This window comes from Octopus bimaculoides, chromosome 23 (genome assembly GCF_046866305.1).
Source record: "Octopus bimaculoides isolate indiv1 chromosome 23, ASM4686630v1, whole genome shotgun sequence".
Classification (NCBI taxonomy): domain Eukaryota; kingdom Metazoa; phylum Mollusca; class Cephalopoda; order Octopoda; family Octopodidae; genus Octopus; species Octopus bimaculoides.
In genome coordinates, this window is record NC_142950.1 from 22,768,443 (window position 1) to 22,780,445 (window position 12,003).

Consider the following 12,003-nt stretch of genomic DNA (forward strand, 5'->3'; position numbering starts at 1 on the left):
GTAATCTTTCAATACATAAGAACTCTGAGACAGGTCATATGCCATCTTTTGATAAGCATTTTGATCCACACTATAGGTAAGGCTCTCTGCAAGAAGCAAGAAAACAGTTCAAATAATAAATAAATAAATAAAGAAAGAAAGAGAAGAAAGAAGGAAAGGAAGGAAGTATGGAAAGAGAGAAAAGAGAAAGAAAGTGTTGTGGCGGACACCTCCAATTGAGAAGTGGGCTGTTCCACTACTGATAAATAGTGGACAGACACAACAAACAGTGTCAGTCAGCGAGGTATGCCGTTCAGGCCAGTCACACAGACGATGAAATAGGTCGTCATAATGCGGGACATATCAGTGGTGAGAAAGATTAGAACTTCAAGCAGTGAAAAATATCAAAAATCCCAAAGTAGGATTTGAACTACACACTGAAAAATTTGACGAAACTGAACTATGCACAGTAAAAAATAATAAACACAGTGAAAAATATATGAAGTATTTTAGTCAAGTTGCTATGTGTTAGTAGCGCTACCAGTAAACAATGTAGACTGGTAATACCTGTGGCATTCTGAAGAGGAAAATAATTCTGTATGGAAGAAAAATAATAATAATGATAAGTCCGTGTGAAGAATTTTAGTCAGGTCACTATGTGTTTGTAGAGCCACTGGTAAACAATGTAGACTGGTACTACCTGCGGCAGTCTGAAGAGAAAAATAATTATGTGCGGAAGAAAAAAAAAAATAATTAAAAAAATAATAATAAAAATAATAATAATAAAAATAATAATAATGATAATAATAATATAAGTTCAGGTGAAGGATTTTAGTCAGGTCACTATGTGCTAGTAGAGCCACTGGTAAACAATGTAGACTGGTACTACCTGCGGCATTCTGAAGAGGAAAATAATTATGTGCGGAAGAAAAAAAAAAAAATAATAATAAAAATAATAATAATAATGATAATAATAATATAAGTTCAGGTGAAGGATTTTAGTCAGGTCACTATGTGTTTGTAGAGCCACTGGTAAACAATGTAGACTGGTACTACCTAAGGCATTCTGAAAAAAATAATAATGTGTGAAAAAAGAAAAAAATCTCAAAGTGGGGAGGTGTTGTGGTGGACACCCCCAACTGAGAAGTGGGCTGTTCCACTACTGGTAAATAGCGGACAGACACAGCAAAGTGTCGGTGAGCGAGGTACACTGTTTGGACCAGTCATGCAGACAATGAAATACGTCATCATAATGTGGGACATATCAGAAAGAGAGAGAGAGAGAAAGAAACCTGTATAGAGAGCTGTATATAGAGAAAAACTACTGATGAGAAATATTTGTCATGCAAGGGCAGGCTGAAAAGTTCAATGGCTGACTATGAAGGAGTGATGCTAGAGCTGTGAAATCTTGCATGCATTCATTTCCATTCTCCTTATTAATAACTGCATTGTTTCTTTCCAGGTAAACTGATATCCAACTGATTAAAGAAGATTTCAAAAGTAACTAGTCGTAGTACTTCTCTTGAAAATGGACAAATTTGGCATTATCGTATTATCAAGTATCTGCAGAGAAAAAGGTTTGGCCTCCAATGACATTCATGTTGACATGGTTGCTACATTAGGAGATGACACTTTAGCTTTATCAACAGTGCAAAAGTGGACAACTAAATTTAGGAGGGGAAGGGAAAGTCTTGAACATGACCCAATATCTAGACGTCCTGCAACTTCTAACACTGAGAAAATCATTGATCATGTTCACCACAAGGTGATGGATGACAGGCAATTGACTGTAAATCAAATAGCCAATGCTTTTAGCAGATCCTATAAGTGTTGAGAATATTCTGCACAATGAACCTCGCATGACAAAGATTTTTGCTCAGTGCATATCACATCTTTTGACACTTGATCAAAAGTGCACCAGATTGATAACATCGCAAGAAAATCTGACTTTGTTTGAGCCAGACCCAGCTGGTTTCCTTGAACATTTTCTATGCCAGAATGAGTGTTGGGTTCATCACTTTCAACCATAGACAAAGAGACAATTCATGCAGTGGAAACATCCCTCCTCACTTGCTCCAAAGAAGGTCATGGCTGTTTCATCACCAGGGAAGGTGATAGCCTCAGTATTTTGGGATGCAAAAGACATTGCATTTATTGACTTTCTTCAAAAGGGCCACAGCATTAATAGAGAGTACTATGCCAACATGGGAAACTAATGAAAGGGGTCGTTGGTTTCAAAGGCTGCAGTGCATAACTGTGGCTCTGAACTTCCCTATTCACTTGATTTGACCCCATCTGACTATCATGTGTTCCCCAACATGGAAACACACTTGGCTGTGAGCCAGTGTCACAGTGATGATGACATCATATCTACATATCTACTGTTGACTTTTTTTGATCAACAAGATGAAAGGTTTTTCACCAATGGGATCCAAGCACTGCAATGTCAAATAATGATGATTCCAGACAATAACATGAGACAGTGAGATTATTGTTTACCGTCAAGTTAACTAATTGAATAGAGCATATGATTGAGGTTATTCCAGCTGTAACCATCCTGCTTTATATATTTCGAAAATATTTTACGGAGTGACGACCATGCCCTGCATAGTTATGGGCCGCCCTTTGGCAAGGCGTAGCCCCTGTTCAGCCACCATGTCAGAGATATGGCAAAGTAATAGGACTGCAGCATGGCAGACTGTAACGAGGTAGCAGAAGAGCTCAACCGAGCCAATGGTACTTGTTACATTGATGTTGAGTGAAGGAATCCTAGAAGATCAAAAGTCAGGATCACCAAGCTCTATCAAGAGAGTAACTGCATCCATAAAGGTTGTATCCATGGTTGTGTAATCAGTTAATGAAAGATTCATTATGACACAAGATCCCAATTCAAATTCATAATAATGGAATTGGATGGTGACAGAGAGCCATGGGAATTTGAAAAAGCAATGAAAAAAATTTTATATATATATATATATATATATATATATATATATATTGTTGTTGGCACTCCGTCGCTTACGACGTCGAGGGTTCCAGTTGATCCGATCAACGGAACAGCCTGCTCGTGAAATTTAACGTGCAAGTGGCTGAGCACTCCACAGACACGTGTACCCTTAATGTAGTTCTCGGAGATATTCAGCGTGACACAGAGAGTGACAAGGCTGACCCTTTGAATTACAGGCACAACAGAAACAGGAAGTAAGAGTGAGAGAAAGTTGTGGTGGAAGAGTACAGCAGGGTTCGCCACCATCCCCTGCCGGAGCCTCGTGGAGCTTTAGGTGTTTTCGCTCAATAAACACTCACAACGCCCGGTCTGGGAATTGAAACCGTGATCCTATGACCACAAGTCCGCTGCCCTAACCACTGGGCCATTGCGCCTCCATATATATATATACATATAAGGAATAATAACCATGCCCAAAGAACTTATTTTTTTGAACTCCTTTGATACCAACCCACCTAAGGCTGCTTCTAGTTCTAGATACAGACTTCCTGGGTTGAAGATGTAAATTAAATCTTCCATCAAAATTTCATGTTAATTCATGTTCCACCCTCTAATGACAAAAATATTTTACTAAATTCTTCATTATTTTCAAAATTATAGAAACAAAGGCAGTATATTTGAGCAGGATCATCATCATTATCCTTTAACGTATGTTTCCATGCTGGCATGGGTTGGACAGTTTGACCAGAGTTGGTAAAGCTAGACGGCTGCACCAGGTTCCAGTCTGATTAGGTATAGTTTCTAAAGCAGGATGCCCTTTCTAATGCTAACCACTTTAAAGTGTGTACTGGGTACTTTTAACATGGCACCAGCATAAGTGCTTTTACATGGCACTGATGTGAGTGCTTTTCATGTGGTACTAGTACAGGACTCTTGTAGGCCAATCCTCTTCATCAGGAGGAGTGGCCTTAACACTTCTGCTGTAGAGGACGGGTCTTCTTGAATACAACAAGGCACCAGGTATCTCAGTCCTTTGTCATCTCATCCTGAAAGATTCAGCATCCTGAGGTTGTCCTTTAGTACCTCATCCCATGTCTTGTTGGATTTTCCTCTTCCATGAGTTTCATCCACTTTGAGAGACCAGCACTTCATAATGGAACTTCAGCAGGTAATAAAAACATTGAAGTGATCTAAATTAACTTTCTACAAGTATTGTCCTCTCCTTTGACTGCAAAGAGATACATAAAAAAATCCCAACATTTCCAGCTTGACCAGGGCTGAACACAAAAGGAGCAATGTTGGGCCAGCAAAGGACTTTAAAATTAAATAAAATAATGAAAAGTGACTTACTACAGTAAACATCAACTTTATTTGTTGAGAAATATTTTTCATCCTTCAGAAAGTAACGATAGTATGGAGCATTAGTCGCATACATGACGCGTTGCCAGTTGGTGTCTGTCTCAAGTTGCGATAGGCTCCAAGCGCAGATGGCCAGTATCAGAAATGTCAAAATAATAACAAAAATCTAAAATACAAATGGGTGGAGAAAAGATATAGAGAATCAATACAGAAACACAAAAGACACACACACATATGTGCATATAATAAGCACGGGCATGGCTGTGTGGTTAAGAAGCATGCTTCCAACTATGTGACCTCAGATTCAGTCCCACTGTCTGGCACCTTGGGTGTCTTATACTATAGCTCCAGACTGACAAAAGCTTTGACTGAATTTGGTAGAGAGAAACTAAAAGAAACTTGTCATATGCATACACGTGTGTGTGTGTGTGTGTGCGCGCGCGCGTGTGTGTGTACCCTTGTCTTCACATCATGTAATGGCAATAAACAAGCATTCTCATACAAGTAATGTTCTTGGTTTCCAGTCTTCGATGAAAACCATGAAGAAATGTTACCTAGCTTGGAAAGTGGCTAAGGTTGGTGACAGGAAAGGCATCTGGCCATAAAAAAGAAATCTGCTTCAATGAATTACATCTGACACATGCAAGCATAGAAAAGTGGATGCTAAAATAATGATGGTGATGTATATATTAGTGACAGAGGCAGAGAGTCCATCATTGACAAGACCAAGGAAGGTCAAAATCATGTGATCTGATGGTCTCAGTGCAGGAGGTGGCTGGGATTTATCTCATGGCATCTACCACAGTATAGTTTGTCCTAACAAAACAACCACATTTAAGTCAGGATAAATATTACCTTATGGTATTAATACCACCTCTGTAGCTAATATATATATTTTTGAATGAGCTCACTGGCTGATCACAAGACCAGCGCCTGTTCTGGCACTGTCAATCTATATGTCACTGGCAGGGAAGTGAGTCGCTGCTGTCTCTAGCAGTTGAGCATCCATCATTGATAAGACTAAGGAAAGTCGAAATCACATGATCTGGTGGTCTCAGTGCTGGAGGTTGCAGGGATTTATCTCCTCGTGAGTAACATAAACAAGAATGTATTTTGCACCAAAAGCCAATATGAGAGTTTCTCTCATGATATCGACCACAGTATAGTCTGTTCTAACAGAACATCCATGTTTATGTGGGGATAAATGGTGATGATATATAAATGGTGATGATATATGTAAATCATCATCAATGCTTTAACACCCACTTTTCCATGCTTGAAAAGGTTGGACAGAATCTATCGAGGCAGACTTAGTATGTCTTGATATGCTTCCTGTCACTAATACTCACCTGTTTCCAAGCAAGGTAACATTTCCCCATGACCAAATGTTTTCATAGAAGATGCACACATATAAGAGCATACATAGATGTAGTCCCACATCTTAAAAGACAAGATGGTCACAGTTAGAATGCCTTTGATTATAGGTGTGTTTAAAAAAAGCAGCAAGAACAACAGGTGAATTTGGTAAATGAAAATTATGCGGAAGTCCATCATATACACAGCTGTCCCTCTATCATACTTTATCCTCTCACCCTCCCTCTCTACTACAACCCTACTCAGTAAGGGTATTTTCTTTGTTTTGCAAGTTACTTGGCAACCTCACTAGTGCTGGTGTCAGAAAAAAAGCACAGAATAGATTGCACATTATGTAAAGGAGATGACATTTAGAGTGGCATCCAGCTGTAGAAACCATGCTAAAAACTTGGATGGACGTCAAAGCAGTCCCACAGTTTGCTGGATCTTGTCAAACCATCCAACCCATGCTAGCATGGAAGACAGACATTAAATGATGATGAGATGACAAGGGACTGAGACTTGTGGCAATTTGCTGTACTTGAGAAGACATGTCAAGCTAAGTAAAATCACGACCATACATACATACAAGTATGCCCTTTATGGCCATGCCCCTCATTCACTCTCCCAGCTGTCTTTGTCTTGCAGGTGCCAGTGCCACATAAAATGCACTCATGCTGGTGCCATGTAAAGGCACCAATGTCAGTGGCATGTAAAAAGCACCCAGCACACTCTGTAAAGTGGCTGGCGTTAGGAAGGGCATTGAGATGTAGAAACCATGCCAAAACTGACAAACTCTTTAAGGTGATGTCCCAAAATGGTCACAGTCCAATGCTGAGACCCCTTTCGGTCATGACTGACCATGGGATTGCACCTAGAAAGTCACCCTCCCAAGCACAAGTCCAGGCAAGGTTGTTTATGGAAGACCAGCAGTCGCCCATGCATACCGGCCTCCCCTCTTCACACCACTGATGTTATCAAAGGGAAAGGCAAAGGGGCCGATACAGCTTGGCACCTGTGACGTCGCAACTCATTTCTACATCTGAGTGAACTGGAGCAACGTGAAATAAAGTGTCTTGCTCAAGAACACAACACACAGCCCGGTCCGGCATTCGAACTCACAACCTCACGATCATAAGCTCGACACTCTAACCACTGAGCCATGCACCTTCACTACAGTCCAATGACTGAAACAAATAAAAGATAAAATAAAAGATAAAATAAAAGATACACTTACCTTAACAGGTTTTTTACTAAGATATCTCTTTGCACCTTTGTAGAAAATTATTTTCAGTACTTCCTTCTCACTGCATTTATTTGGTGTGTAGTCAGTGTGTTTGTAGCAGCAGAACAACCCATCTCGGTTGTCTAAAACTCGCCGTAAATCAATAGACATGCAACTTGCAAAGAATGTAATTTGCATTATATAGATGCACAGGATTCCAATGCAGTTGTAAAGGCAAAATGTCCGTAGACCTGGAAATGCCTAGAACAAGAAAGATGGAAAGAAAATTTGCATGTTAGTATATATTTGAATATAAACTGAATTAAAGAAATCAATTATTATCCCTTTTGGTGCCAGTGACACGTAAAAGACACCTGTGCTGGTGATATGTAAAAGGCACCCATTCTGGTGACACAGAAAAGGCACTCATGCCAGTGATATGCAAAAGGCATCCAGCACAATCTGTGGAATGGTTGGCATTAGGGAAGACCTCCAGCTGTAGAAACCAAGTCAAAACAGACTGGAGCTTGGTGCAGTGCTCTGGCTTACCAATTCCAGTCAAACCATCTAACCAATGCTAGCATGGAAAATGGACACCAAAAGATGATGATGGTTTCTGTTGACATACAGTGCAGTTAAGTCAGGTAATTTTGCAAGTAAGGAAGAATTTAGTCATATAACTTTGTTGTTACTATTAAGTTAGTGTTTGAAACATAACATGGAATTTTGATGGAGGAAGGCCCTTCAAATGCATCTGAAAGGCTTTAATGTATGGATAAAAACTGTATAGTATGTAGGATGAACCCACAGGTTAACTGTAAGTTTAGGAACATCGTCTATAGCAGAAAGGGATAGTGCAGAAACAGGACACTAAAATAGGAATAATGACAATATAACTGAAGTGAAGAATGAGTATATAGTACATGTGGTTAATTGGCAAAAAAAAAAAAAAAATGACCATCCAACTCCAAACTGTATGCTTATTGTCTTTATGGACATATGACAGTCTTCATCCAGAAAAATGTGAATTTCCTCCAACCAGCTCTGATGTTCTGACATCCCTCTCACTCCCACACCTCTCACCTGCTCTCTACCATCCTTGAACCTCTTGTAACCACAAAAGACAGATTCTCAGCTCATACAAGTTAATCCAACATGCATTTGATCACAAGAAGCAAATTATTTGTGCAAGTTTTTCAGCAAAAACTGAACACTCATATTCCCAGATTGATAGAGTATCTGCTCCTCTCTAGTGACTATCTCTTCTTGTTTTTGTTTTTCATTGCAGGTAAAATAATGGTCTTTGAACTGAAGCATTGTGTTGTTGATTTTTTGATGAAGGAGCGAATATTCAGGTTACTCTTTTACTCTCTTTTACTCTTTTACTTGTTTCAGTCATTTGACTGCGGCTGTGCTGGAGCACCGCCTTTTAGTCGAGCAAATCGAGCCCAGGACTTATTCTTTGTAAGCCTAATACTTATTCTATCGGCCTCTTTTGCCGAACCACTAAGTTACGGGGACGTAAACACACCAGCATCGGTTGTCAAGCGATGTTGGGGACGACGACGTCACAAACACAAACACACACATACATATATACGACGGGCTTCTTTCAGTTTCCGTCTACCAAATCCACTCACAAGGCTTTGGTCGGCCCGAGGCTATAGTAGAAGACACTTGTTCAAGGTGCCACGCAGTGGGAATGAACCCGGAACCATGTGGTTGGTAAGCAAGCTACTTACCACACAGCCACTCCTGGTTGTTGAATATTCACAGAAGGCTATGTATTTTGTCTGACCTCCAGGTCTTACACTAACCATTTCTTCTTCTCAGTCCTTCTTTTATCATCATTTAACATCCATTTTCCATGCTGGCATGGGATGGATGGTGCAACAAGAGCTGGCTAACCAGAGGACTGAGCCATGCTCTACCGTTTGGGTTGTCATGGTTTCTACAACTGGATGCATTTCCTAACACCAACCTTTTTACTATCTTGTCTTGTAATGATATTCACCCGGGAAGGGTTAAGCCAGCTGCTATTGAGTTCACCATGTAAAAGATCCATGCACATCTGTTGGCAGCTGATTCTGCAGTGTGTTAAAGCCATTCCTGGTTCCAGCGATGAACACCAAAGACTTGAAGGCCATGTCCACCTTGACTGACATCTTCAGCTGACCATCTCTCCACTTACACCATCCTAAAGGAGGATCTGGTGCTATTGCCTTCTGGATGAGCTCGTCATGGGGGCATCACAATGTCACCAAACCACCATAGTCTCCTCGTAGTGTAGTGGGTGCTTTTTACATGGTATCAGTACCAATGAGGCCACTGAGTAGCTTGCAAGACAAAGGCCCCCTCGTCTGAGGGGGGGGGGGAGATTGTTATACCCTGGGAATTCCCCTTCCCCTACCTACTCTCCTCTGTTCAAGTGTTTGCTGTAGATATTAATAATTTGCTCACCTGGAGCCAAATGACAACAACAACAACCTACCGAAGTGGCTCCAATTGCAAAAGCAGTAATGTCACTCAATGTTGTGATAGTGATTGATATGCCTGCATGCTTCATAATGAGACCAATTTGTTCAGGTACAGGACGCTGTTTTTCCAAATTCGAGAGGTTGTTTAGTGCTCCAAGAATCACAAACATGTCATCTATACCAATCCCTGAAACAGTAAAAGGAATATAAATAAAGAACTGTGGAGGCACATGACTTGGTGGTTAGTGCATTGGACTCATGATCATAAGATTGTGGTTTCGATTCCTAGACTGGGCAATGTGTTGTGTTCTTGAGCAAGACACTTCATTTCATTTTGCTTCAGTCCACTCAGCTGGTAAAAATGAGTAATCCTGTGACAGGAAAGCATCCTGTCCAGGGAGGAATATATACACCAGAGAAACCAGTAAACAGGATCTATGCTTCTTACAGATTAATGTGAACTAATCAAATAAATAATTAAGTCTATAAGAAATAATGATGATTGGTTTAATATTGATTTATAGTGTTTAGACAGTAGATAGTTGAGTTACTCCAGCTATACAGAAGTGTCACGAGTGTTCAAACTGGAAAGGTTTTTATCTATATTGCTAATGGAAGAGACTGTAGCTTACTTTAATACAATTTGTTTTTTTTAAATATCATATGATATCTATGATTCATAGGGAAATGCTTATTTATTTTTCTTTTACTTGTTTCCGTCATTTGATTGTAGCCATGCTGGAACACTGTCTTTAATTCTATGTAATGACTTTAAAAACTTCTTTTTTTTAAATCCTCATTTTGCAAAGAATGAAAAGCTGTACAATGAATAATGGTAGGAAGGAGTTCATCAACATATGGAAAGAGTTAAGTGTAGATATCACTCCAAGCATAGCTAATTTATTAAATATAACTCTAATAAATGCAGCCATTGTAGTAAACTTAACAAGAAATTACAGTATATTAATATGCAGCATTAATATAGCCACAGGCGTGGTTGTGTGGTAAGAAGTTTGCTACCCAATCACATGGTTCTGGGTTTAGTCCCACTGCATGGCATCTTGGACAATTGTCTTCTACTATAGCCTCAGGCCAACCAAAGCCTTGAGTGGATTTGGTAGACAGAAACTAAAAGAAGCCCATCGTATATGTGTGTGTGTGTGTGTGTATTTATGTGTGTGTGTGTGTCTTTGTGTCTGTATCTGTCTCCCACCATCACTTGACAACTGATGTTGGTGTGTTTACATCCTTGTTACTTAGCAGTTTGGCAAAAGCATCCGATACAACAAGTACTAGGCTTACAAAGAATAAGTTCCGAGGTCGATTTCTTTGACTTAAAATAAAACCTTTTAAGGCAATGCTCCAGCATGGCTGCAGTCAAATGAGTGGAACAAGAAAAAGAATAAAAGAAAAGTACAATCATCCTCCAATAATCCTTAAAAAATTCTTAACAAAATTACTAAACAGATATACAATTTTATACTGTAGCTTAGTAATTTTATTAATATTGGAATGAGCATTTAAACAGAGAGAATTATACCATATACTACTGGAATAGTCATTTAAACTATAGAGAGGATTATACCAGATGATAGTTTGTCTCCAATTGTTGCATCTATGAATATTAGTGTGGCCTTTATGCAATGAATCTTATCTTTGAACCCACTTTTTTTAATGCATTGTTGTAATAATGAACAACATGGGTAAAATCCTCTCATATGATAAGCTGTATATGCACTTAATAAACTTATTAACTAAGTCTTCAAAGTTTACTGGAGGATGGTTAAAATATGTTAAGATACTGCAAATCTTTGTTAGGTTTACTATAAAAATGGTATTTAGCAAAGCCTAAAATCTAGAGACATATATAACAAATTAACTATGCTAATTTTTAAACCTAACTCTTTGTATATATTGATATCTTCTTCCTAACATCTTTCATTGTACAGCCAGTCATACATCACAAAATATGAGAAATCCATAATAACAACAAAGATTGAATTTCACACGTGTATGTATGGGGGCGGATAGGTAGGTACAGGCATGGCCGTGTGGTTAAGAAGCTCACTTTGCAACCATGTGGTTTCAGGTTCAGTCTAATGTGTATGTGTCTATATACATAGGTCTGCTCAGTCAGAGCTAATTGAGGACTAATTAACAAATGCACACCTGCACATTTTAATTAGAACTCCCTCCTATTCAGCTCTGATTGAACAGACTTATGATCAACAATATTCACATCTACGATCATTCAATTTTGACTTGCCTTCAGAATTACCTGAAGTTGTCTTAGAGTTGATGACCAAAACCAAAATTGAAGAAGGGTTAGTGAGAGAGGACTTACCAAGTAGAAGGAGGGCTAAAACCCTATTTAATGCTCCATAAGTGATGTTGAATAAACCACCAAGTCCAAGAGTAACAAAGAAACCAATTGCAACACACATGATGCCGACGAAAGCCAAACCTAACTGGAATAAAGCACAAACAACAGTTGATATATAATTGGTTTTCAGGTTGATTTTTGTTTTAAGATTCTAGTGGTGCGTGTGTGTAAGTGTGGTGTGGAGGAGATGAAAATGTAGAACCACAAGAAGATAGTCTGTTAGTGCCCATTTCTGTATCTTTCTATATATGGGTATACAAACACACCATCACCGGTTGTC

The 12,003-nt window shown here is 39.1% G+C and overlaps 1 protein-coding gene across 1 annotated transcript in view; it reads right to left on the bottom strand.

Moving 5' to 3' along the window:
• The window catches only part of LOC106877256 (patched domain-containing protein 3-like), a 39,769-nt gene that overhangs the window by 15,596 nt on the left and 12,170 nt on the right, over positions 1-12,003 (bottom strand). The window contains exons 5-9 of the mRNA XM_089340693.1: positions 11,685-11,808; positions 9,355-9,527; positions 6,876-7,124; positions 4,277-4,451; positions 1-86 (exon numbers count right to left, since the gene is read on the bottom strand). The exon at positions 1-86 is cut by the window's left edge and continues 61 nt beyond it. Coding sequence (XP_089196819.1) covers positions 1-86; positions 4,277-4,451; positions 6,876-7,124; positions 9,355-9,527; positions 11,685-11,808 — 807 coding nt within the window. The remainder of the gene's footprint in view (positions 87-4,276; positions 4,452-6,875; positions 7,125-9,354; positions 9,528-11,684; positions 11,809-12,003) is intronic.